Genomic DNA, 27,717 nt, shown 5'->3' on the forward strand with positions numbered 1-27,717 from the left:
ATAGAACGAATTAAGAAGAAAACATTATATAATTATAATTACATTATATATATAACTTATAATTATATAATATGTATATATATAGAGAGAGTTATTTATATAGAAAAATAAAAAAAATTAAAAACTTAAAAAAAAAAATTAAAAAAAAAAAAAAAAAAAAATATATATATATATATATATATATATAAATGAAAATAAATAAATAATTCTAGGGAATATCACTGATGAGCTACATGACGAGAGGATGGCCAGATTATCCAGATTATATACATCAAGGCAACAGACACTAAGTGAAGAAAATCCAAGCGTTAAAGCTTTGAGGACAAAGCTTCCAAAGGGAAAGGCTATGTTATGAATATAATTCATAACAAATAAATAAAATAAAATAAATATAAAGATTAAATAATTAAATATTAATTAGGTTAAATAGTCATTAAGTTAGGTGAAAAGGCATGTCTAAAAGACATGCCCATTTACGAAAGGTCACCTGTTGAGGTATAAAAGCAAGGCCTCATTGTAACATTCAAATCATCTTATATCATCTTATACATTTTATATATATTAATAAATTATTATTATTAAATACCTTTGTGTATTTTTACATTCAAGTCTTCAAGTTATCAGTTTTCTTGCTTCAACCATAGTTTTTATGCTTCAGTCATTACACTTTCTTTGGAAAATAGTTATTTGATCGCCAAAATTCATGGATGGGAAAGCTCTTTCTTTCCATGCACTGCTAGGGTGTACTTGTGCTTTCACATCTTGATCCTATAAAGATAGTATGAAGAGGACAAAAAGAGAGATCATTGAGCAGTTTCTCTTCCTTTCTTTCTTTCATTGTTGCCTTCACTTTGTGAAGAGCTTGTTATGCAGCTAGTTGTGCACTTGCGATCATGGTGCAGACAATTTTTTGGTCAATACAATTACAAACAGGGTTTGAATGTGCAATTTGTTACAGCTCTTCAAATTTGTTGGTTGAATAGCATTGTTTTCGTTACAGTGGTGTCGCTGGCCTAGCTGTTGATTTTCTAGGACACCTGCTAGAATATTTTTTTTCTTCTCTTGATAACTACTTCAATGATCAATTAAACATTACTTTCACATAGCACTAAATTTAACATCATTTAGGCAGTTATACAGAAGAAAAACATCAACTAATAAACATGAAAGTGCAATAAAGTAACCATGAAACAAAGAGACAAGACACAGAAAATTAGGCACACGGCCAGGGAAAAACCCACAAGGGGAAAACCCATAAATCTTTCCTTATGTGAGCAGATTCATTATTACATTAGAAATAACCATAACAAAAAATAATAGCCAAACCAGTACCCAAGATTGTGAAGAAGTTCCATGCCAAAAATCAATTCCCTGAAATTTCGGCCCTCCCTAGAATTTCGGCCTCCTTAAATTTCGGCCCTCCTGTAACTTCGGTGGATCAGAGATGCAGAAGACAAAATTGATGTGTCCAAATGAGTAGAAATGATCTCCTTTATATAGCCTTCATGTGGGGGTCAAATGGGTGCCACTTAGGGTCCCAGACAACCTAATAGATTTGGAGGCAAACTTAAAAATTTTAATTTCCATTTATTTTTCAAGATGAAAACACTGACAATGGCTACCATATTTTTCAACACTCCCTCTCTTAGCCAGGGAGGTACTTTTCATTCTCACTACCAAGATCAATCTCCCTGACCAATTATAGGGCTCACAACCCACAGCCTAAGGGAGAGATCATCAATCTCATAAGGAATGATACATAGCATCCATCTCAAATCATCTCCCCGACCAAGAGGTCTCACAGCACACATGTTGAGAAATCTAGGGCATGAATAGTTAAATATTTCTCTGCTTGATAATTGCTTGTGATATACTTTTACTTCTTAGCTTATAGTATTTTCTTCGTTAAGTTATTATTGTGTTCTTTTCATCAAGACAATTACCAATATGCACAATAAAAGACGAGTGACATGGTATGTAGGCTTGACAACTAGGGCCAAAACCTCTCACCGCTTGAGAGGAAAAGCCAATCACAATTCTTCTTCTAGATCTTCAATTGATGAGTACCAAGACCCTTGACTCTAGTATCCTCTCAAGAACCTTGTCACCAACCTTGATGCTTTGCCTCTTCCCTTTCTCGACTTTCTTCTTGATCTTGAACTGCTCTCCTCGACTCCTTCCAGAGAAACTCGATCTCTATCCTTCACATTGCTTCTTCTCGACTTCTCCTAGAGAATCTCGGTCTCTATGATCTCACTAGCTTCCTCTAGAGAATCTCGGTCTCTAGTCTAGATCTTTATCTCGGTACCCCAAAAGGAATCTCGGTCTCTAGTCTAGATCTTTATCTCGATACCCCAGAAGAGTCTTTCCTTCGCTGACCCCAGAAGAATCCTCCCTTCGCTATCCCTAGAAGAAACCTTCCTTCGTTATTCCCAAAAGAAACTCTTCTTCGCTTTGCCCAGAAGAAATACTCCTTCGCTAAACCAAAAGAAACTTTCTTCGCTATGCCCAGAAGAATCCTCCTTCGCCATGCTAGAAGAATCCTCCCTCTCCCTTCTTCGAACTTCTCTTTGTAGCCTCTTTCTTCACACTTCTCTTCACCAAATGTATGTCGAGTGTCTTGCTCCTAAGTGAGGTCGAGTGTGGCTATATATACACCTTTCCTCGTGTCCTTTAGGCCGACATGATCACAAGTGGTTAGGCAGACTTCTTCTAGCAAGTTCTTCCATCATTGTAGGCCGACTTGAAGAGGATAAGTGACAAGGTCTTGGAGAATACTTTACATAGACAAGTTTGACATTTTACAAAGTGTAACATGATTTCATTACATGACAATGACTCTAACATTTTATGACTAGATGACAAATAATTCCTAAAGACTCTCAATGGGAGTCTTGACTCAAATTAAATCTCTTGCTCATGAAACCCATGAGGCAATACAATAATTTTATTTTCCTCTTTTACATCCCCTTACATAAAATCATAATTACATGTCATTATGAAGACCGAACCTAGTTACACTTTTCAACAACACAGCCTATGGGAAGAATCAATAATACATCTCCCAGACCACAAGGTCTCACGGCACACAACCTACAGGAGGAATCAACAATACATCTCTCAAACCACAAGGTCTCACGACACAACCTACAGGAGGAATCAGCAATACATCTCTCGGACCACAAGGTCTTACGGCACACATCCTACAGGAGGAATCAGCAATACATCTCTCGGACCACAAGGTCTTACGGCACACATCCTATAGGAGGAATCAACAATACATCTCCCGGACCACAAGGTTGTGAAAATTCCTACACTTTAGGAACCCCTACTGCAATAAATTTGAATCTACTTCACCTACTTGATTGTTTAACATACATTCATCAAGTTATTCTTCTGAATACTGAAGCAAATTACTTTTGCAGCCTACACTAATTAAATATTTGATCTTGTTAAACACATACATGGCAGAGGCAATAAGAAAGATAAACATAGATTGTTTTTCTTATTCACAATGATACATATTTATAATACATAGGAGTGACCCTTGGTTTCATATTTCAAGTGGTCCCTTCGACTCCCTTTGGTTGTTCAACATCCACACCAACCCTTAGAGGATTAGGTGTCCAACATTCCTCCCCTTAATCCGATGGGTTATGTATGAGTCCAAGAAGAGAGTTGTAATATAAAATGTGCAAAAACATGCATGGCAGCACTAAGTTGAATGTGCTCTCTGAAATGTTGGTATCAAGGGAGGTGGTTTAAGGATGACCACCAACACTGGAATGCTTAGTGCAGTTCCCAGAACTCTTCCAGGTCTGGCAAGAAGCTGAGGTCTTCTGCTAGAGGAAGTGCTCCTGATGTTTTGAAGAGGGAAACCTTCAACCATGAAAGGGAGGTCTCACCCCGCATAAAAGGGAGAATCGTAACCTGAAAAGGCAGGTCTCAACCTGTGATGGTTTAAGGATTACCAACAACTCTGGAATGCTTAATGCAATTCCTGGAACTCTTCCAAAACTGGCAAGAAGCTGAAGTCTTTTGCTAGAGGAAGTGTCCCCAATTCTTTGAAGAGGCATCACCAACTGAAGGCATGCTCAGGGGCATCTTTGTCTCTGGCTACAACTCTGAATCTGGTATGGCAGGTTGTGGCTCAAGCTCGCTTGATGTGGCTTTGAAGCTTGTAGATGACCATCACTTCCCCCCCTGTCAGATACAAGGTGAGATGATGGAGAAAAATCAACTGCAAGACTGTTCAATACTCTAGAACAAGTTTGAACATATGACTGAAATATCTTCTTGGTTGTTGATGCCCATTGCCAAGAAGCGATCCATCCAAGATGAATCTTTGTTCTTGCAGGAAGCTTGTTTTTGAAGCATCTATTTGAAGAATGACTGGTTTTATGGCATTGCTTGCATGGATGAAGATCAAAACAGTGATCTTTCATATGGCCAACTCGGTCACAATGTTGGCATTTAACAACTTTTGACTATGAAGGAGCAGAATCTAGAACAAGTGAAGATGAAGTCTCATGAAGAAATCTTGCACTCTGAAATTTGATGGGCTTGGAATAGTCTGGAACATGAAAGGACACATCCTTGTCATATCCAAGACCAGTGTTGTGCTTGTTATGGACAAGTTCTTCCCAAAGTCTGATGACCAACTTGGGAAGTGCAGGCTGAATTTCTGCATCTACATGTAACTCTGTTGCTTCACCAGGTACTAAATCTGAATGAAATTCAACAATAATGACTTGCAAGTTGCTGCTGATGGGAGTCTATCTCAATGTTCTAAACAGAATGATGCTTACAACGTTGTAGCTCTTCTTGTTGTAGCTTTGTCTCAAGCTGCAAAAACTCAATATTCTCCTGTGCATTTGGAGACAAATTTTAATATTGGAAAGAGGTTTTGTTGATCTTAACCATCTCATCAATAGTGGAATGTATTAAATTATTCAGTATTTTCAATACATCATCCATTCGATTAATTTCAAACCAATATAATCAGAGAAATGATGTTATCTTCAACTACAAATTGACCTATAAAATGATAAATAGTTGCAACTATTAGATGAGTAGCAGGATACCAATATCACCAAGTCACTGTAGTAGACAACACAGTACCAATTTCAACGCAGCAAATGACTCACTGCTTCAATGCACTTACTTCTCAAATTATTCAAACTACTCACACTGTGAAAAAGGAGAGCCAATCTTCACTAGAGATCACTGCCTGGGATATAAAAATATGGAGAGTTGCCCCTTGACTTCTTCCGCGTATGAAAATTATCGACGACAGCGATTGCGGTGAACCAAGGATTGAACAGTGAGTGCATTTACTTGTACCATCCACTGCTTTATAAGTACTCGCATTGCTTTGCGTCATTCACAATCCAACTCTTCCAAATTCTCAGAGTTCTCTCTTTACTATATTGACATTATGCGATGGAATACATTCAACCATCAAAACCAGCGCTAACAATACCATTCAATTTGTTTATCTGAGGTAATTTCCTTTCGGTGAAGAAAGCCTTGGCTCTGTTCTGGTTTTTGTGAGGGAAAGGCAAGGTAAGGTGACAATGGCTGCATCGGTCGTGGTGCTAAATCCAAATTCGGTGGCCGAGGGTCCAACGGGCAATATAGAGATGAGTATGCCTCTGCCCCATCCCCATTCGCATTCTGATATGGACGAAGATCTGTACAGTCGATTGAAATCGTTACAAAGACAGATGGAGTTCATCGACATTCAAGAAGAATACGTGAAGGATGAGCAAAAAAAATCTAACGAGAGAACTGTTGAGAGCCCAGGAGGAGGTGAAAAGGATCCAGCCGGTGCCATTGGTGATCGGGCAGTTCATGGAGATGGTTAACCAGAACAACGGAATAGTGGGTTCAACAGCGGGATCAAACCACTATGTGAGGATTTCGAGCACAATCAACAAGGAGCTCCTGAAGCCCTCCGCCTCGGTAGCCCTCCACCGACATTCGAATGCCTTAGTGGATGTCCTCCCACCTGAGGCTGATTCCTCTATCTCACTCGTCTCCCAGTCTGAGAAACCAGACGTAACCTACAATGATATTGGGGGTTGTGACATACAAAAACAAGAGATTCGAGAGATTCGAGAAGTCGTGGAGCTTCCACTCACACACCACGAGCTTTACAAGCAGATCTGGATAGACCCTCCCCGAGGATGGAGCGGTATTGTATGAGCAGATTATATGAGCGGTATGGAATGGTATGGAGGGGAATTGTATGAGCAGTATGGAGCGGTATTGTTATGAAATGGCGCAGTTGGAGGTATTTTGGTATGAAAAATGTATGGAATAAACTCTATGAAACTTCAAACTGGAACACCAACATTGTTTCACTTCATCAAGTTTACATTCAGTCTCAAAATATGATTGTCGATCCCTGCTGAACATGCAACGCCGAAGATGGATAAAAAATGCACTAGCTTAGAAAGACTTGAAAGAATAATTCACACTTCCTCTGCATCTTACAGGTCAACTGTCAAACATGGAGGCAAAAACCGGGCATTATATGATACATAACCGACTACAACACGACCAGTGTTCAATGTATGATGAAATCGAGGGCAGGTGGAACGTATTACCCAGCGTATTGGAGCGTATGAAGAGGCGAGTCGAATGGTTTAGCAGGAACTTTGCAGAGCAGGATATGATGGGAGCCACAATGGTATGGAGTGGCTACGCAGTGGGGAGGGGTGTGAGGAGCCGAACGCAGGAGGGTGGAGTGTATTAGCGTATGGAGTGATTAGAGTGAAGCATACAGCGTTTGCAGCGGAGTTTTGGATACCAATGGTGGTATGACTATGGTGAACCGGTGCACGGTGTATGGGGCGTTATGCCTGTAGGAAATCGGTTGGTATGGGTGGCAGCTTACCAATCGAAGGAGCATTCAGAGAGCAGCATATTGGGGCCAACAGGTTGATTGTGCGTAGGGAGCCACCATTCAACCAACGCCACTAATTATTAAAGACACCATTCAATAAAACTAATGCGGAGGACAGAGAATATGGCAGAGAAATCTAACAAGAGTTACACTACAGAAAACTAATTTGAGACCTGCGCTCTGACTAGTGCAAATAGATTTTGGAATATTTTAGACAACGCCTAGGTCTGATAGACACACAAAGAAAGGCCACAAGAAAACAGTGGCTCAAATATGAGTAGGGCAGGATATCGCTTGCTCTGATACCATGTTAAACACATACATGGCGAAGGCAATATGAAAGAGAAACATTAGATTGCTTTTCTTATTCACAATGATACATATTTATAATACATAGGAGTGACCCTTGGTTTCATATTCCAAGTGGTCCCTTGGACTCCCTTTACCTGTTCAGCTTCCACACCAGCCCTTAGAGGATTAGGTGTCCAACAGATCTCATGAAACAAAAAACAGAGCAAAGAACAAGATACATAGGACACACTTGTTTTTGGACACAATAGTCCCCGGAAAAACCCAATGCGAGAAAATCGGTGCAATAGTTCTGAGGGTTTATTATTATGCAGGAGAAATATCTGAATACAAATCTAGGATGCTCATCTAGCAATCCTTTACAGAGAAAATATTGGGGGAAAATCTGAGTGAGTTTTACCTCCCTTCACCTGGCAGAATTATCGCTAATCCAGCACAAGATTGGCTAACCCCGGCTATTTCTGCGTTAGCTCCGCGTCAGCCCTTCATCACCTCTTCTGCCCTCTGCGTCATCTCTCCCGACAGTTCCGGCAGTACCTGGTATTTCCAGCAGTTCCGGTTGTTTCGGCAGTTCTAGATTTTGCGTGACAGGCAACTTTTTTGCTCTGCGCTGGCCCTTCTAGCTCTGCGTCAAGACTACATGGGCCTAGACTCGTCCAGCATCAGCCTTTCCCGGCTACTACGCTGCCTCCCTACAAGCTCTCTCCGCCTCTATGTTAGTATTCTCCAGAAAGTCCTCCTTCCAGATTCTCACTACCCCTCTGCTGCAGAATGATCACCTAATTCGAATTTCTCAGCTTCCTAGCCCCAGAAATCGAACTCTAGATCAATTCTCTCCCTCTATGTGTGTTTCCAAATGAACCCCAAGCCTCCATTTTATACTTTTCCTGTTGAGTCTTCAACGGCTGAGATTAAGTCTCTAATCAACGGCTAAGATTAAAACATGACTTGATCCACCTTCTAGAGCATTCTCACCCATATTTTGATTAATACCCATTAATATTTTAATTTCCCTAAGTTTAGACTAAGGGACCCCATTAAAAATATTAATTATTTTAATCAAATACAATCTGGGTAGAATTTCACCAAACGGTTTTTGGGTTCTTTAGAACTCATGTGCCTTAGCCTCTCCACCAATTTTCAAGGCTAGAGCACTTCCGATGCTACCAAAAACTAGAAAAGGTCTTACGGCACACAGCCTACAGGAGGAATCAACAATACATCTCTCGAACCACAAGGTCTCACAACACACAGCCTACGGGAGGAATCAACAATACATCTCTCGAATCACAAGCTCTCACGGCGCACAACCTATAGGAGGAATCAACAATACATCTCCTGAACCACAAGGTCTCACGACACACAGCCTACAAGAGGAATCAACAATACATCTCCTAAACCACAAGGTCTCACGGCACACAGCCTACAAGAGATGGTCCATAATATGATGCTATGTAATGCTCCCTCTTCAAGGGGATTCTCAGTCATTCTAGTTTCTTCACATCAGCAACCAGTTCAACATTAGAAATGTAGCCATGGTGGATTTCAAGATTTCAGTACTTTAACAACCATTTCAGCAAACAACAACATTCAATTGTTCATTCAGCTTCAACTGGAGGTTCTCTCATAAGCAAACATCGTCAGCTATCAACAAACAATAATAGACTTCAAATTCATATTCTCTCAGAAGCAATCATCGAAAACCATAGTAGAGTCAATAATAAGTGGCTTCTCACAGAAGCGAATATCCATATCCATAATCGAATCTTGCAGATAATAAGTGGCTTCTCACGGAAGTAGGCATCAACAATCCTAGTAGAATCCAGCAGACCATAATCGAATAATAAATGGCTTCTCGCAGAAGCAAGCATCAGCAACCATAGTAGAATCCAGCAGATAATAAATAGGCTTCAGCAGAAACAAACATCATCAGATGGATCAACAAACCAATCAGAGAATAAATCAATATCAGAGTTTTGCAGTTTTTTCAAATCATTCATCAAGGAGATAACGATGGACCTAGAGTCCATTGTGCCAAAGATATCACCATGCTCATGCCTTTTCAAAAAACAACTCCATCTTACACAAAAGTCCTCTATATAGCAAAAAAGTCGCAGGGTCATCTTTAGCATATTTGAATCAACATCAGTTTATAAAACTTTTAGCCACCTTCGTAGAAACATGCTTCAATCAGGTTGATCTTGTTTGCTCCCTCTTATCACGAGTCTTCTTGTCATATTGTTCTTTTGTCATTTCCAATGATTGCCACATCTTGGCAGTCTCCATACCTGCACACCTCACTAGGAGGCTATGGAAGAACAAGAACAACCAAGCAAGCCAAGAGACTAATGATGAAATAATCAATAGAAACAATCAAGATAATACTTATCTTTTGAGAATGTGTCACCTCCCTCTTGATCTTGGTCTTCTCAAATCCAGTCAAACTCATCACATCATCAAGGAGTCCATACCATCATCAAAGTGTTCACAACATTAAGGAGTCCATATCATCAAGGAGTCTACGTCATCAAGGAATCCACATCATCATCAAAGAGTTCACACCATCATTAAGGAGTTCAATCTACATCATCATTAAGGACTCCACAACGAGGAGTCATTAAGGAGTCCACATCATCATCATCATCATCAAGGAGTCTACATTATCACCAAGTCCATATCATCATCTTTATCAAGGAGTCTACGTTATCATCAAATCATCATCATCATCAAGGAGTCTACACAATCACTGAGTTCATATCATCTTTATCAAGGAGTCGACATCATCATCAAGGAGTTCAGATCACCATCAAGGAGTCCAATCACATCATCCACGTCATTAATCATTGTTAGCAAGGAGTACTTATCATCATCAATAAGGAGTACACATTCTCAACATCATAGAGAACGCATCATTCATCATTAAGGAGTCACATCAACATCCTCAAGGATTCCATATCAGCATCCATATCATCAAGAAGTTTACATCAGCATCAAAGAGTTCACATCAAAGATTTCATCATCCACATTGTCACGGAGTCATATATTAATATTATCAAACGAATCCCCATCATTCATGACATCAAGGAGTCCAAAGCAACAAGGAGTTCATATCATCAGCAACAAGAAATACACATCGTCAACATCATGGAGTTTTCATCATTAAGAATTATACATCAATATTAGGGTTTCTTCTATCAGTGAAACATAATAGTCCATAAGCCTTTGATTTTCTTCTCCAAACCCTACCTAGGCTTCATGGATAATCCAATGTCATTAAAACAATATAAGAGATACAAGATACTTATCTTTTTCCAATCAAGACAACTCCCTCTTGGTCCTGAGTCCTTATGGAATCCAACCTGCAAATCAATCTCAACATCAAGATGTCAGATCTTTTAGCAATCAATTCATAAGCCCAACATTTTCTCAACCCTTTATTTCGAGGTAGGGTTAACAGTTATAGGCTAGGGTTTGCAATTTAGCTAGGGTTATGACTTCAAACCCTAACAATATTTCAGGTCAACAAACCTTCGATATGAAATATTCTCAAGGATCATGAATTACATTTGCATGTCATCGCCTTTTCACATCATGTTATCATTCCTATCTAGGGTTACATCAACATTATAAAATTACTTTGGTTGCCATGTACCATCATTTAGTAAAAGATGCATCACCTCAACCATAGGAATTTCCTCGATTTGGCTTTCACAAGATTTGTAGACAGGTTGTCTTCTCGAAGTAGTAAAAGTAGATGGAATATTGATTTCATTTGTTCAATTATCTCAACTCCCTTGGAATTACAAATCAAAGTCATTGTTTCATTGTCATATGGATCACGGTTTTACTCAAGTTGCAAGCCACAATGCAAGCCTTAGTGCAAGCCATCTTAACACATCGAGTTATAACTGCAAACCAAAGCCACTATAATATGAATGGTACTTTCAGTCATTATAACAATCTTTCATCAATGGGTCGGCTTCATTGTTGCTATACAAGTCAACTATATAAATATTACTGCTTGAGAGTACTTTTCCATTGCTATCAAAGTCTCACGGTCAGTGTTGACCACATGTCAAGGTTATAGTTCTTGTAATGTAAATTATGCAAGCCATGGAGATGCCACTATGCTAATTTTGAGCTACATTATACCCATCAATACAATGTATATGAGATAACGTTTTCATGCCACCAAGCTTTTATATAGTTAATGTGATTAAAGCGTATCAAAGTCATAGAGTGATGTTTAGAGAGAAGCGATGCCACAGGTATGTAATACGCAAATCCGAGTCATCATGCCACTGAATAAAGTCAGATCACAAATCTCAGTCATAGGTACATGCGAGAGTCATAGATATCACTTATATTGATGCGAGCCACTAGTGCGAGTGAGTTGCGGTGTAATACACGAGAGTCACAATTCTCATAAATGAGAGCTTCAATCTCTTATCTAGGGTTTCCACTGAGATACATTGTAATACGAGGCTCCAAACCTATTGAATCAAAGAATATATGTGAGAGCCATTATCCGAGTTGTTGGACATAAATTTGTGATTTCCAAACTATTGGCTCACAGGTGACGTCATTATGCCTTGGTGCGATGCCACTATTATTATATATGATATATCGAGCCCAGAAACAATTTGAGTCCACCAATGTTATACGAGCCATTATTATATATATCCAAGCCATGTATATGAGTGAGATCAAAGTTACTAATAGATGCTATGTGATGAGCATGTCATGATCCATCATCCAAGTCGTATATCACAATGGTGCGACCCTCTCCACTGTGTATTAAGCTACAGTAATGCATTTCATCTGCAAAAGATCTGATGTGATAGAATCAGAATGAGCCCTAAATTTTTCAGGAACACAGCAAATCTGAACCAAATGATACATCGATCCAGGACTTCGATCCAAATGCAAACCTCAGAAAACAAATACAAGCCACATACCATAGAAAAGAGTTGTCACCAAAAAAGGAAATAGAGAATGCGGGTCACTGAGAATACTCCACAAGTTACTGTTAATACGAGTCAGAATTACAGGTAATATTAATGCGAGCCTGCCCAGAACAGAAACAATGCGAGCCTCAAACGAACTATTGAAATGGATGTGAGTTTCTCTTGTCCTTAACTCATCTTCGGCTCAGATCTCAATCTTTTCCAGCTCTGATACCATGTTGATTTTCTAAGACACCTACTAGAATAAAAAAATTCTTCATCTGATAACTATTTCAATGATCAATTAAACATTAGTTTCACATAGCATTAAATTTAATATCATTTATGCAACTATACAGAAGAAAAACATCAACTAATAAACATGACAGAGCAGTAAAGTAACCATGAAACAAAGAGACAAGGACACAGAAAATTAGGCACACAACCAGGGCAAAACCCACAAAGGGAAAACACATAAATCTTTCCTTGTGTGAAAGAGAAACTTCCAGATTCATTATTACATCAGAAATAACCATAGCATAAAATAATAGCCAAACAAGTAAACAAGATTATGATCAAGTGCCGTGCCAAAAATCAACTTCCTCAAATTTCGGCCCTCCCTAGAATTTCGGCCTCCTTAAATTTCGGCCCTCCTGTAATTTCACTGGATCAGAGATGCATGAGACAAAATTGATGTGTCCAAATGAGGAAAAATGATCTCCTTTATATAGCCTTCAAGTGGGGGTCGAACGGGTGCCACTTAGGGGCCCAACCAACCTAATAGATTTGGAGGCAGACTCAAAAATTTAAATTTCCATTTATGTTTCAAGATTAAAATTCCAACCATGGCTACCATATTTTTCAACAATGCCTTCATTTTGATTTTATTCACTTAACGCACACGCCCATCTTTTCTTTCACCTTTCATAGTGTAGCTGTTTTGTTAAGTGAAATCTCTCTCGTATTATTTAGCGTAAGCCTTCTTGTCTCCTTGGTTGCTTGCACGCATATCAAGAACAAATATGCGTGCATCTGATCACTCATACTAACCACACAGATTTCCTAAGTATTGACAGTGCATGAATACTAGGGACATGACTGCCCCACCCCCTCTGACTGAAGAAACACCAATGCAAACAGAGGAATAATTAGCAGTGACCATATGATAATTACTCACAGTTGTTTCCTAGGTTTTTCTGGAGCAAATCTGGGAGATAGCATGTAGTTACCAACAAGAAGGGGATGACCAACAAGGCATCATCAATAAGATATCCATCGAGAAGATGGTCACTGACAAGTTTCTTGTTGACAAGGGAGTTGGCAGAAAGGGGCTCATTAACAAAGCAAAGAGTTATAAGCTTGTTGCTATCTCCTATGGAAATTGTTTGAGATCTGCCAACCAGTACCAAGTAAACCAAGGAGAACATGCTTTGACCAATCACCCCTCTTGGAAACACGGATGAATCTAGCACTAGTCATGCTAAAGCAGAAGATGGCTTGTAATTTGTAATGAACCAAAAAAAGTGTTTTCCTTGTTTGCTGTACAACTCATACTTGAGAGCCAACAAAGATGTAAGCCCTATTTCTTGCCAAGATTTTAATAAAATAGTTGAAACTTGAGCCAACAATTTGTATGCAAGTACTAATGTTGTAGTAAAGATCTGCAAACCTCATATAATGCTATAGAAAACCCATATCCACGCCAACAAAAGTAGAAACCTAAGTGACAAAGTTTATTGGATTTGAAGGTTATAATTTGAATTTTTTGTAATCTCAAACTCTGATTTAAATTCACCTGGAGTTTGCCATACTTATTGTAAAATATACAGGGTAAATGTTATGTTAACTTGCCTGTAAAAGGGAGCCATGTAACTACAAAGTAAAATACGGCCATCAAGCAGTACAAATGAATGTACATAATATATGTGAATAGATAATGGATGCAGAGCACATATGTGCAAAGAGGGCAGACAACATGGCAAGGTCAGGCTATACTACTGGTTCTCTTGGCAGGTTATAGTATCAATTTTGCGGCTATTTTAAATTTCTAATACAATAAATATTTACTTTTTTTAATGTATAATTTCATTAATGTATTTGCATAATGTAACATTTTTTATATTATTATATAACTTACATATATAGATGCATACATACATACATAATAAGAATGTAATATATCAATATTATATTATATTTTATATTAAATTAATTATATTTCATTAAATTTTATAATATTTGTTAATATTTTAACAATAATATATATGAGCAAACCTAGTGATGAACCTTATCCAAATCTCATCAAAAAATTCAAATTAGAATAAAATCTCATCATTATCTAACTCAAAAGTCAAATCCAAACCATGTGACCTTGGTAAAAAGCCTGATCGCCATTCAAGATATCACTAGAATAAAACTGATTCACATGTGAATAAAGAGGTGAAACTATAGATTGTTGGCTGCAATAAGATAAGTGTGTTGAACACCTTGGTGGATTCTTCTCTTAGGATTTAAATCTTGTGTGTCCAAAGCTTCAATTACTCAGGCCCCTATAGCTCATAACAAATGTCTTGGGGTTTAAAGGGGCACTACAAGAATGGAAGTCTTCAAAAGTACATTCTCTTTAATGGAATTGTCACCTTGCTCCATTTTTGTGGAGTTATACATCCAACCTTCAAGTTTCCAACAAATACCATTTGTCACCAACAAACTTTAACAAATTACATCAACCACGAAATGAAATAGGGCATCATGACCAAAGAGTTGTAGTATGCACTGTGCAGTGAACAGTTCAAAGTTAAAACACAACCCCAGACGATATGACAGCTTCTTGTGACATGATTAGAGTAGGGTTTAGCATGGAGCTTCTGCCCCACAGGATGTCAGTATGTCATTTACTGCTATCTCAATATATGACACTACAGCAACTAGGTTCATATACCTCTTCAAACAAGTTTCTTATCACCTAAAACTGTTCACTCTCAAACTGCCAAATCTAAACCAACAACCAAGAAAAAGTAGAAAATATAAAAAGGCTACAAACTTGTGTATAATTAAAGTTGAGCTTAAAGTAAATTCTTCCTTGCACAATTCAGATTATATCAAGCTAGGTAGCTAGCAGTGTTACATTTTCAGTTACATTATCCTATAGTTTGGAATATGGTTAGTGAAAATACTGAAATGTAAAATTAAAGACTGAAAGACAAAAATAAGTTAATTTCTGAAACATGCAACTGACTGAAGACTTCAATATCATTTCACATATAACCTGTTACAATTACTAGCCATTGAAAAGAATCCCCACCTGCAATATTGTGGATGGAGAGAGAATAGGTTTCTCTCCTACTTTTTGTCTTCGGGCCTGCAAAATCCACCCAAGTAAGAACTTAGACAATAACAATAGAGAGAGCAATCTAAACGAAGTGCTCAGTTAGTTGTTGGTTAAACAAATCAGATAAAAAGCCATTCATACATGCACCTCTATGCTGAAACTGCATCAATACACTAGTAGAAAGACATTATGAAGCACAAGTGTGGCCACACCAAAACATCCCTCAGTTTTGCCATTAAAAGATTTTATTTCAATTGTAATTATTGTTTTTTACAATATTCATATGATTTTAACTTGATATAAACTTAAATACTAAAACTAAAATAGTTATTCCATTGTCTCGTAGACAAATCTAGAACATATACTTTGACTTCAACTTCAAGTACAGTGTGATATATCTCTCGGTTCAGGTTTACCACCCTGGTTTCTCACTCACTAACTTTCTCTTCATTTTGTTTGTAATTCTTTGGCTCAGCAGTTCCACACTACTGTTGTGGCTTGCTGTAGTCTCTAGTTACCATTGACATATCCTGGTCACTCATGAACATAAATAAAATTATCTTATCACAAGCCCAAGGTGAAAGCTCTACAAAGGAAATAATTATGTTACAAACCTGCTTCTCAATCTTGAAAATACACAAAACATTGTGTATACAGCTGGAAGAGGATCATTCAAACGATAGATTGCTTCTATTTTTCCATGGTTAGAAGATATGTCACGTTTTAAGAATGATATACAAGTATTTGCTACCATTGGAGTCTTGGACCTTACAAATTGGAACATGAAAAAGCTTGTGGCCTAAGTCAAAACAGTAGACTACAAGTTGAAAGTCCACAAGACCAAAAGTTAAAACCAAATATTTTTGTAGTTTTTCTAGGCCAAAAATTTGCTTGAGAGTTTCCTGTGCAAATCCATCTTGGGCAGTTTCACCATGTTTGTCACTTTTACTATGTTAATAACTTTATTTTGGAGTATTCAAAGTCCTCATTAGTCAATGTGCATTGTGAACAAAATAATCGTGAGCATTTCAAGCTGCCAGAATGTGATGTCTGCAGAAATGAACATCATGGTCCAGTGGCTTACATTGCTTTCCAGTTCTGGTACCATAGTTAGCAGTGGGCATAATTTAGGAACCATCCTTCATATTATGTTGCATAGTGAGGAGTGACCCCGTTTTCAAGTGATATCCTTTCTATTTTTGTTGCTTGGTGACCATCAGTACAATTGGACTAAGTACTGAACTGAATTTTTTATCTGTAAGTTTGAATGACTCATACATAAATTTGAATTTTATTTAGGTTTGAGCAGTATAGTCATAAATATATTTCTGGTGGAATTTAACGTCTGAGTGCACTAGTATAAATTTAAATGTCAAAAAAATCCATGGTGGTTATCAATTATTTATATATTTTAATATGTTTTTAATGAATGTGTTGGCATTTCTTCACAAGCTCCTTTGTACCAACCAAGGTAACCCATCCTTTTAAGTTGATTCCGGTCACCATACCTCCTATACCTTGTAACCTTTTCCTCATTAAAAAAAACCATAATATTTAATGGTTATCTTAGTTAGCTATCCTTTCATAGAGTCAATTGGGGTTATCTCAGGTGGTTGGGTGGAATGGCTGTTATCTTCCCCACCCAGGTTCAAATCCCCGCTAGTGACATGTAAAGTTTCCTTGAAACTCTGCAACTACTTAGATGAATTACTGAAAACAAGGCAACTGAAAAACTGAAACCAAATTTACTTTCACCAAGATACAGCATTTCTTAACAATTTATAAGCAGCAGAAAATAATTGAGAGATAAAAACACATTCACACAAAATTGACACGTGTTTTCCCCAGGGAACCCAAAAGGGAAAAACCTGTTTTCTTTGTTGTGCTATTTTATTGACTGTTCTTGAGCAATTGGATCTATTACAATTCACACTGCCTTCTGCAGCTAGCCATCTATCTCTGAGAACACACTTGTTCTCCTGCTGAATAGCCTTGACTTGCCCTGAGAATCTCTAATCCCTGCTCCTATTTCCTTGCGCACTAGAAGCCCCCATTTCCTTGTGCACTTCCTCCTATTTGCTAGAGCACAAGGGAGCTCCTATTTCCTTGCGCACTTGTGGCCTCCTAAATCCTAGCACACAAGCTCCTCAATTCTGCGCACACACACAAAGAATGATCTCACAAGAATTATCGATCTTGTGCCTTTGTCCTTCTCTTTATAGATAAAATTTGAGCACGCAAGAAGCCTAATTGAATTAGCAATTCACACTAGAGTCACGAGTTGCTTTTGCTAGTTAACTGGAGCAAGTCCCAGTTAACTAGCTCGAGTTCCTCCTTCATTCTCTCTAGTTGTGATTGCGAGTTAACTGAGAACTAAACGCGTTCTCTCTCCAATCAACACTGAAGTCTTAAATTGTTCTAACTCAACTTGTAACTGCCACCTCGTCCTATAGTCAAACTGAAGAAGACTCCACGTAACTGAAGTTCCAACACTATGCATGCAATCCTAATGACCATTCTAGTAAGCTGGAAATCAACTCATCCAAACTGAAGTCTATCCCATGAATTCACATCCATGCTAGAGAAAGACTAAGTCGAGGTCTTGAGTGGCTATGGCACAAACCAGAAGACCTTCCACACTACAATTTCAACATGACATGACGAGTTATAATGACCTGATGAATATTGTTGTAATTGCGTCATGCCTATGAATATTGTTGTATTGGCTTCGAGCCTTGTGAACTCTTAAGTGAGTATACCTGTGAGCTGGCTTGGTACCAGCAACCTCACTTTAGCCCTCAGGCAGAGAGGGAGGCTGATTTCTTTCCTTGGAAACTTTAAAAAAAATGTATATATATTTATCCTTTTATAGAGGAGACTGTTTATGAGAGTTTGAAGTAAAAGGTAAAACAAGTCTAAATAGAAACAAATTGTGGTGTTGTATTGAGCCACTGTCAAATGATTATTTGTTCCCTATGACAACCAATCCTAGTTCACTAATTAGATATCCAAAATACTTGGACAATAAAGAAATTCACAAGGACAGTAAATGCATATAAAATGTATGAGAAATGATATGATCGGATTACAATGAGGGCCCCTTAAATATACCTAGGTGTGAGCGCCCTTTCATTAAGAGTCATGTAATTTAGTTGAGACGTGTCTTTTCATTGGGACGTGTCCCTTCACTAATTATTATTTATTATTTATTGATCTCCCCTGTCTCTCTCTATCTATATATATATATATATATATATATATATATATATATATATAGATAGATATATTACAATGCCTTCCCCTTTAGAAACGCTTGGTCCTCAAAGCATATTTATGGAAAGGCTTGATGTCTTTTTCCCTGGCTCATAATGTTTTCATATCATTCTCTATTCTTGGAGTTGTCATAGTTGATGATACGAGACAATGTGTACTTATTCTGAGCAAAATTGTTGAATCATAAAAGGTTCTGACATTCCAAATTCAATCCTTTGTGAAACGTTGCACTTCCATGATGAATTGTTATCATGAGAATTAAATGTGCTGGCATCAATATTTTTTGGAAGATAAGTCAATTGATCCTATCCTGAGTGATATTGATACAGTGATTGGTTAAGATATCTATTAAAATGATAATCAGTCCTCAAGCAATTAAAGAGTGGAAACTTTTAAAACGCTCTCTCTCTCTCTCTCTATATATATATATATAAAAAGGTTTAATACTTTCCTTATAAATTCAAATTGGCCTCGTTTATACTTATAAAATGTATTTTTATATTTAGTCACTTTTTTTCCTCCTTCTGGGTCTTCTCATGATGTTCTTGTTCCATCAGTTATTGAACCTTCTATTTAAGAATAAAGTATTTTAACTCAAATTAGAAGCTTTTTTTAACTTGATATGCTTAGACTTCTTGTAATAACCTTTTATGAAAGTTATATATGATATTTTATTACTTCCTTTGTGTAACGCTTACACTTATTGTAATGACCTTTTTCCTGGTTATATGTGACATTTTATTACTTCCTTTGTCTAAGGCGTCAAACCTTAATTCTTGGTTATCCAAATAATTAACTGATTTTGGAGTGTTATGACTTTTAATTTGGCTTGTGATCATTGAAACAGCAGCTATCCTTCTCCACAACAGTTTCTAGAAAGTGTTGGATACACTATTCTTTTAATATGGTGGCTCAAATGGCTTCAGAAAAATTGACAACTATGCTAACATCTTTAACATGCGCATTTGTCGCACAGGTGGACTAATGGATTGGCAGATGATTTCTCTTTTAATTTTCAGTGGTTGCAAAAGCTGGCCATACAATGAATGGTGATGGGTATGGCAGTTGTATGGTGGAAAGGCAGCTGTAACAATATATTGATTGCACGATAGGAATGCAGCAGCAACACTGCAGATTGTACAGTTGATTAGTGTACGAAATTGTACTAATTAATATGGCTCAGTTAATTATTAATTGTATGTAATGCCAATTGATAATTATTTAACTGTACAGGTGAATAAATTTATCAATTTGTACAGCTAGCTTAATCACTGAATTAAATGTACGATGGATGGTATGGGTCTGTCAGAGTATGGTGGTTGAGGATTGCATGGGTGGTAATGGCTGGTATGGGAGAGACCTATATGGATCACAGAAGATGCTAGTACAGTGACAGTGGTTGTATGGCTCGACTCATAAGCCTTGATCCAATGGACTTGGCAGTGAACTGGATTTTTCTTCAATCGAAATTCTAAGTTGTAGCCAATGACCAGGAAATCAAAGAAACTCTGAAAAATGGGGGTTGGCGAAAAGCCAAATCAGACAAAATCTGATTAAATTGTGGCCAATGGCCAGGATCAGAAAACGAAGCTCTGCTACAACATATGACAACCAAAACTGGCTCACCAATTAAATATCCAAAATCCTTGGAAAATAAAGAAATTCACAAGGACAGTAAATATATAAGAAATCCATAAGGACAATAAATATATATATATATATATGAGAAATGATATGATTTATCATTGGATTACAATGAAGTCCCGTATAAATATCTAGGGAGAAGTGCCCTTGCATTAAGAGTCATGTTCTTTAGTTGAGACATGTCCTTTCATCAGGTTCCCTTTAATAATTAGCATCATTATTATTGCATTCCCCTAAAATCCTCTTCATTGCATCATTTACTCCCCTAAGGACTTTAACCATGGGTCAAAATTAACAACTGTAAGTAGGATGGCAATTTACCAGTCACACAAGGCCTTGAAGGACACCACCATTTGAATAGAAGAAAGATATGCAACATTGTAAGCATGGAAAGCAACATCATAAGTCCAATATGATTCAACCACGCTACTTCCTTATACACTTCATCTAATTAGTCTTTTAAGATCAAATACAATGGTAAAAGCAACTGACATCATTAAATATCTGCCCTGCATGAATCTGTGTGGCTTAAGCTTATCCGCTCTATGAATGCAAATGTCAAAACATAGTTCAAAGTATTTAAAATGTAATTTGACTTGTCAAGAGTGATACTAAACATGATCTCGATCATTGCTAAATTGATTGTCATGTTGGGCATGTATTATAAATCACAGTTGATACATGTAAGCATGCTTGGGTGCTGACACTCCATATAGGCTCTTGCTAGCACTTCCCTGACATAGTTCAAAAACTGGCTACACAACTTACTTATCCATGCCCTCAATTGACTTTTAACTGAATGCCCTATAGTCAACAGCAAAATACACACAGATTGGCCTTCTTTCATGCCAAGTTGTCATACCATATAATCTCTTGGAGAAAATTACTCTTCCTATTACATCGGACATATCATCTTACTCCTTTCTTCTCCTACTTATTCCCATTATATAGACTTAATGGTCCATGCCTTGGCATTGCGGAGTGGGAATACCTTGGAACCTGAAAGTGTTTCTTGCATTTGTTCCACAGTAGATTTTTCTAACATATCTAGGACATAAAATTTAGCTTCCTATTGTGCCAAAAGTTGTAAAAGACTTTATGAAAAGCAACCTATCCTTCCAAGAAAAAAATCATTTTGAATAACCTCCAAGCTCAAGTCGTCAATACTTTAAAGACCTGATACACTACCAATGATCTCTAAACATTCAATGCCAGTGATGATATCTATTCTCTGCATAGTAAAGGAGAAACAACATACATAAATTTACTCATCAGTTATCAAATATAGGAATAGGATATGCTTCTTGTAGTACTAGTGAATTCAAATCCTATACCAATCGATAAACTCAACTTGACTCCCAGGCTGCTTGCCTCTAAGATTATTGATTGCCAGAAAGGGAAAGAAACATCATAGAAAACCCCTTTTTTATTATATAGCCAAAGATCTTTATGATAGGACTCGCCCAAATTTCTCTACTGCAGATAAACTAAACAAAAGATGGGTAGTCAACAATCATGAGGCCATATACGTTAGAAGATTCCAAAGCATTTGGAAAAAGCATGCTTCATTCAAATCCTGAAATTTTGGATGGCCGACTCTCAATAATAATCTAGCAGTTAAAGATAGGCTCCAACGTTCAGGCTACAAAGATGGAAGATGTGGGATTTTACCAGAGGATGGAAAGAGTCATGCAGCTATTGTGGGATTGCAAAATAGCCCAAACCTTTAGGGATAGTATTGTGGCAAAATATTATATTCTCCCCACGGCCCTTTCCATTGGAAGGGCGCTATCATTTGGATAAATGAGTAGTTACACAGAATGGAGAACCATCTGGGATAGAATAAGATATACAGTCATCTGCTTCTTATATTGAACACGTTGTTTAGCCACATTCAATCGAGAAAAAGCACCAATTCACCTGGGGGGTGTTTCTATGTCTCAATTCAATTTGGCAGGTACAGTTTGCAGCTAGAATGGGAATACTTAGTAATGACATTAGTACCCTTGAAGTTGGAGCCAAGGCCGATATGCTTGCTCCCCTTCCTATATAGGAAGGGGAAATAAGAATGCCCCTACTTCGTCCAGAATTGTGCATTTTTATGATGTATCTTCCTTGGCTGTAAATGTGTGATGCATGTTAGGGAATAAGTATGCCCCAACAATTTCCTCCTCCTAATTACAAAGAACACATTTTCTTCAGCATTCTGATTTTGCTAAACTGCAAGCCAAAAAAGATGTATTAAACTTCTCAAGTGTTATGGTCATCCAGATATTCTTCCAGGTTTTGATTCATTGAATGACAAATACACCAGCATAGGTACATCTTAACTCTCAATCTTTTAAGCACCAAGTGATTTGTGTTTCAATTTCTTTTTTATCCTTTTTATTTTTAATGCTTAATAGATCCAGAGTTAAGATGAATCTATCCTGGTTTACTGAACAGTAAATACCTCTCTAAAAGTTTCTTTGAAATCAAAATAAGCAATCCTCTTCTCTTTCAACCAGTCTGACTTTGCCCTTTTCTTAAGTGCCAGAGCAAAGTTTCATACGATATTTTTTGTGACCAATAATATTTAAGCAATCATAACTTGATTTCCCAGTCTTCTTCCTAAACATATCCTTAAATAGTGTTGGAAGAGAAAACATCAAGCTTCAACGGTGACACCCTAGGAAAATGGCCCTGTTGTCGCACAGAATGTCTAGGCACCATGACAACGGCTCAGATCGGGGGTTGTCACCCTGATCCCCAATCTCTCTGTTTAAGTTGTCTCCCTACAACATGCTAAGGGGGGTAGACCCTGTGGAAAAATGGAATGAAGAAGAACTAGTTGGGGACCAACCAGTTCGGGAGACACAGTGAAGCGATCAAGTATTTGATTAAGATTTAGCAAGACTTATAAGATTTTATTAAATTTTAAAAGATTGATACCAATGCCTTGTGGAGTCAACGATCTTGCTAGGGAAATTAAGACCAAGTAATCGATTAGCAACTGCTGCTTAGATGAATGACTATCTTATATGAAATGCAGATCCTAAAACTAATGTGAAAATCAAGAATCTTGGTTAATTTTAGTTAAATGTCTATTTGAATTTGAATCCTTCGATCCTTTCTATGTTGAGCCTGATTTCGTAGTAATTGGCAGAGAGAAGATAAGGTGAAGCACACTAAGGTGTGATTAACGATACCTCTCCTAAAAATCTAACATACCGGATGTCTTCAGCACTGCAGAGAGTTGTGGCTCTAATGATTATAAGGTCACCATTTTAAGTACTATTAAAAGCAGACTTCTCAAGCAAAGATGGATAGATACATATTTCTCTATCGACCAAGCTTATGCTTGGAAGTAAATTTTATTTATGCAAAGCTAACTTATATGCAAATGCACTATATGATGAGATGAACTTAGACTCGAGGATTAGAAAAACTTGTGTTGCAAAAGCCCTCAATCACCAAAATGAAATGTTCGCTTTACTAGATGAAGACTTGAAAATAAACCCCTGAAAGTATTACAATTAAACCACAAGCTTATTTAAAATCTTTTGATATAATTATAGCTCAAAGAGAATAAAAACTTCTTTGCAATTTAATATCAATGTCAATAGATGCTCAAAAAATACTCAGCTTAGGAAAGAAAGATATGCAATTTATTACAATTCCACGACAGAGTACTTTGATAATTACTCGAAATATTCGCAAAATATCTAACATGCAATGAACATCAAATAATTCAAGCAATGACGATCAATTTCAATAGATACAAAATATTCTAGCAATTAAATTTCTAAAGATCTAAATACTTTGAAAAACCATGAAATTTAAATGATAAATAATTCACAATCCTAGAATTAAAGGACCAAATCTAGGAAAATTTGTCACTTCCTATAGTCAATCCTTAGATACAAAAATTTTAAACATGTTTGACTATAGAGAAATGAAAAATGTTAATACCACACAAGATTTCTTTTATAGATTTTACCCTTAGCCCAAAAAGTCACCAAAAAGGAACTTTAAACTAACAATTTAATTATTCCTTCGGAAAAAATCTTCGATGTGCTAAGTTTTATGAAGCAAGACTAATGCGGTAAATGATCAATTAAGATTTTTTTTAATCTGACCAAAGTAAAACAAATCAAAAGGATTTAATATTTTTTTAATTTTTTAATGGGCCAAAGACCACAAAAAAAAATTTAATCTTTTATTGTGAAAAATTATCTTTTGATTTAATTTCCAGTCACATAAAATGAAATTTTTTAGGTTTTTTAAATGTTTAGTTTTTGCTTTCCTAAAAAAAATTCAAAACCTAAGGGGAAAAGCACAAAAAAAAATGACATTCAATTTTTAGAAGAAATCAAACTTAATAAAAAAAATTAAAATTGAAATCAAAGTTTTGAGTTTTTCCTCTTTTAATTTAAACAAAAACAAAATAAATAAAAAAATGAAAACTAAACAAACAAACAAAAAAGGAAATCGAATTTTTTTAAATAAAACACAAAAAACTTAACCAAATTCTAACCAGAAAAATGAAACCGTACTTTGTAAAACAAAAGGGAACTAACCCTAACTAATGTTTAAAACAAATGTAAAAAATGAAATTGTGAAGGCTTTGGCTTTTGCAGGTTGACCGGCGACGGCAGGAATGGAACTCTTTGGGTTTCGATGGCAGCTGCAAGAGAGGAGAGGGAAGACGGCAAAGGGAGGAGCGATGATATGAGAGGCTGCGAGAAGGAGAGTAGGGAGCTTGTTTTGCAGGTTGAAGCTTGGACGGCAGCGTATGGAGAAAGATTAGGCAGCGATGAGGGAGAACGTTGCGCATGGTCAAAGGAGCGAGGAACAAAGGGCCAGCGAAAGGAGAAGGTAGAGGCTCGATGGAGAAGAGGAAGTTGGGACTGCGGGTTGAAGAACGAGAGTGGAGAATGCAGCGAAGGGAAAAACGATGAGGGTTTGTTGGATAGAAAGGGTGTGCTGGATAGAGCCGCAAGCAAATGAGGAAGGGAAGTGCAAGCAACAAGAAAAAACGTAGCAAGAGAAGAAAAAATGAAAAATTGAGCAGCAACAGAAGGAGGAAATGAAAACGATTTCGAATTCTTCCAGAGGGAAAAATGCAGCAAACAGAAAGGAATATGGTAGCCCAATAAACCTAAGAAAATTTCCCAGAAATTTTTGCTTAAATTGATATATTCTTCTGCTTAAAATTTCCTTTCCAAAACTTATGAATTCTTCAGAAAATTTGAAACCCTTCAGATTGTAAAATCCTTTGAAGAATATCCCTGCAAAAATGGTGTTGAGGCCAGATATTACCCTCCAGGGCCTAGATTTGGCTTCAAATCAAACTTCTCTTTCAGATCTGCAACCTGTACCTGAAAAACAAAAACACCCAGAACCCAGATATACAAAAAAAAAACCCAGAAACCTAAGTCAAAAAACCAAAAAATTACAGATCTATGCACAAGAATGGTAGATCTATCAGATCTGAGGAGTATGAGTCCAGCTCCGCTCCCAGATCTGATAATCTAAGGCTCTCAATAGCCAGATCTATCAATTTCCCACACAAAAATTAATTTTTTAAAGGAGGTGCTTGTAAGAATTTACAGGGTAAGTTCCACAGAAAGAATACCAAAAGGACACCGCTCACAACCAGATCTCAAATCAATACACCAGTATTTTTGACGTGGTTAAAACCCTCAGAGTGCAAGGAGGGAAACAGTCCACGGCCTGTCCCAACGTGGGTACTACAGGCAATTTATTAATCAAAGAATGAAAATTTACATAAGCTTCTCTCATGCACGGATTACCCGAACAATGACCCTCCATGCGCTTTAAATAGAACTCATGGACCAATCGGGTGTCAAGCCACGGATCAAGTGTCGGTAATACCGAGGTGAGAGTGAACCGTCGGATCACTACATATCGTGACCGTCGGATTGTAAGTTACAAAATGTACAACGGTAAAGAAACATACTTTACCTAACTCTAACCTAACTCTATACTAGACCAAGTTGAACTTAACTATATCCTATGTGTCGGAATATCCTAACATCCCCCCTTAAGAACAACTTGGGATAGGATTGAAGGATTTACAAATATGACACAATAGGAGAAGGAAGGAGGCACTAGAGCCTATCCCCCCTTAGTGACAACTTCCTGAACTCCAAGCATATATCGAAGTTTAGTGAACTTCGCCTCTGTGAGAGCCTTTGTGAAGATGTCTGCAACCTGATCATCTGTTGGACAATATTGCACTTCAAGAACATGGTCATGAATGAGCTTTCTGATGAAGTGCATGTGTAGTTCAATGTGTTTGCTGCGCTGATGCTGGACTGGATCTTTGCATAGCTGAATGGCACTTTGATTATCACACCAAAGTGTGGTTGGATGCTGCTGCTCAAAGCCAAACTCTGATAGGATCTGACGAAGCCACAAGGCTTCCTTACTAGCTTCCACGGCACCACGATACTCTGCTTCTGCTGACGAAAGAGAAATGGCAGCCTGTTTCTTACAAGCCCATGTAATAGGTCCTGAACCAAGAGTGAAGACATAACCGGCAGTAGACTTCCGATCATCAGGGTCACCAGCCCAATCAGAATCAGTGAAACCAACTAACAGAGGAGCTGCTTTGGCACTGTAATGAATCCCAAACTGTATTGTACCTCGAACATAACGAAGTATTCTTTTAGCTGCTTTCCAATGACTTTCACGGGGGTTTTGCATAAAACGAGCAACAAGGCCAACAGCAAAGGAAAGATCAGGACGAGTATGGGTTAAATACAAGAGTTTTCCGACAAGTTGACGGTATAAGGTAGCATCAACTTCAGGAGAAGTACAAGAGACTGAAAGTTTGACTCCAGACTGAAAGGGAGAAGGGGCTGGCTTACAGTCTTCCATGTGAAAATGACGAAGAATATCACAAGCATACTTGGACTGGGAAAGGAAAATACCCTCTTGGGATTGCAAGACTTGAAGACCGAGAAAATAGTGTAAATGTCCTAAGTCTGTCATTTCAAATTTCTTTTTAAGGCTCGACTTCACATGGTTTATAAGGTTGGGATCACTACCAGTAAGAATAAGATCATCAACATAAAGAACAAGGATGATAAGAGAGTTGCCCACTTTCTTGGTGTAGACAGTGTTGTCAGAATGACACCTAGAAAAGCCAGATTCTAAAAGAAAGTTATCCATTTTGGCATACCAAGCCCGAGGAGCTTGCTTGAGGCCATAAAGGGATTTCTTAAGTCGACAAACAAGGCTGGAGTCTGTTTGTATGAAGCCAATGGGTTGTTCCATATAGATTTCTTCCTGCAAGT

At 37.5% G+C, this 27,717-nt stretch overlaps 1 protein-coding gene across 2 annotated transcripts in view; it reads right to left on the bottom strand.

Annotated features, from left to right (window-relative positions):
- LOC149153845 (CMP-sialic acid transporter 5-like) overlaps positions 1–27,717 on the bottom strand; it is a 187,849-nt gene that overhangs the window by 83,986 nt on the left and 76,146 nt on the right. For both annotated transcript variants that reach the window (XM_089441421.1, XM_089441420.1), the window contains one exon: positions 15,470–15,526. In XM_089441421.1, coding sequence (XP_089297547.1) covers positions 15,470–15,526 — 57 coding nt within the window. The remainder of the gene's footprint in view (positions 1–15,469; positions 15,527–27,717) is intronic.

The sequence above is a fragment of the Pinus tabuliformis genome, chromosome 9 (assembly GCF_031772625.1).
Source record: "Pinus tabuliformis cultivar Carrire ecotype Pingquan chromosome 9, CPIR1, whole genome shotgun sequence".
Lineage (NCBI taxonomy): Eukaryota > Viridiplantae > Streptophyta > Pinopsida > Pinales > Pinaceae > Pinus > Pinus tabuliformis.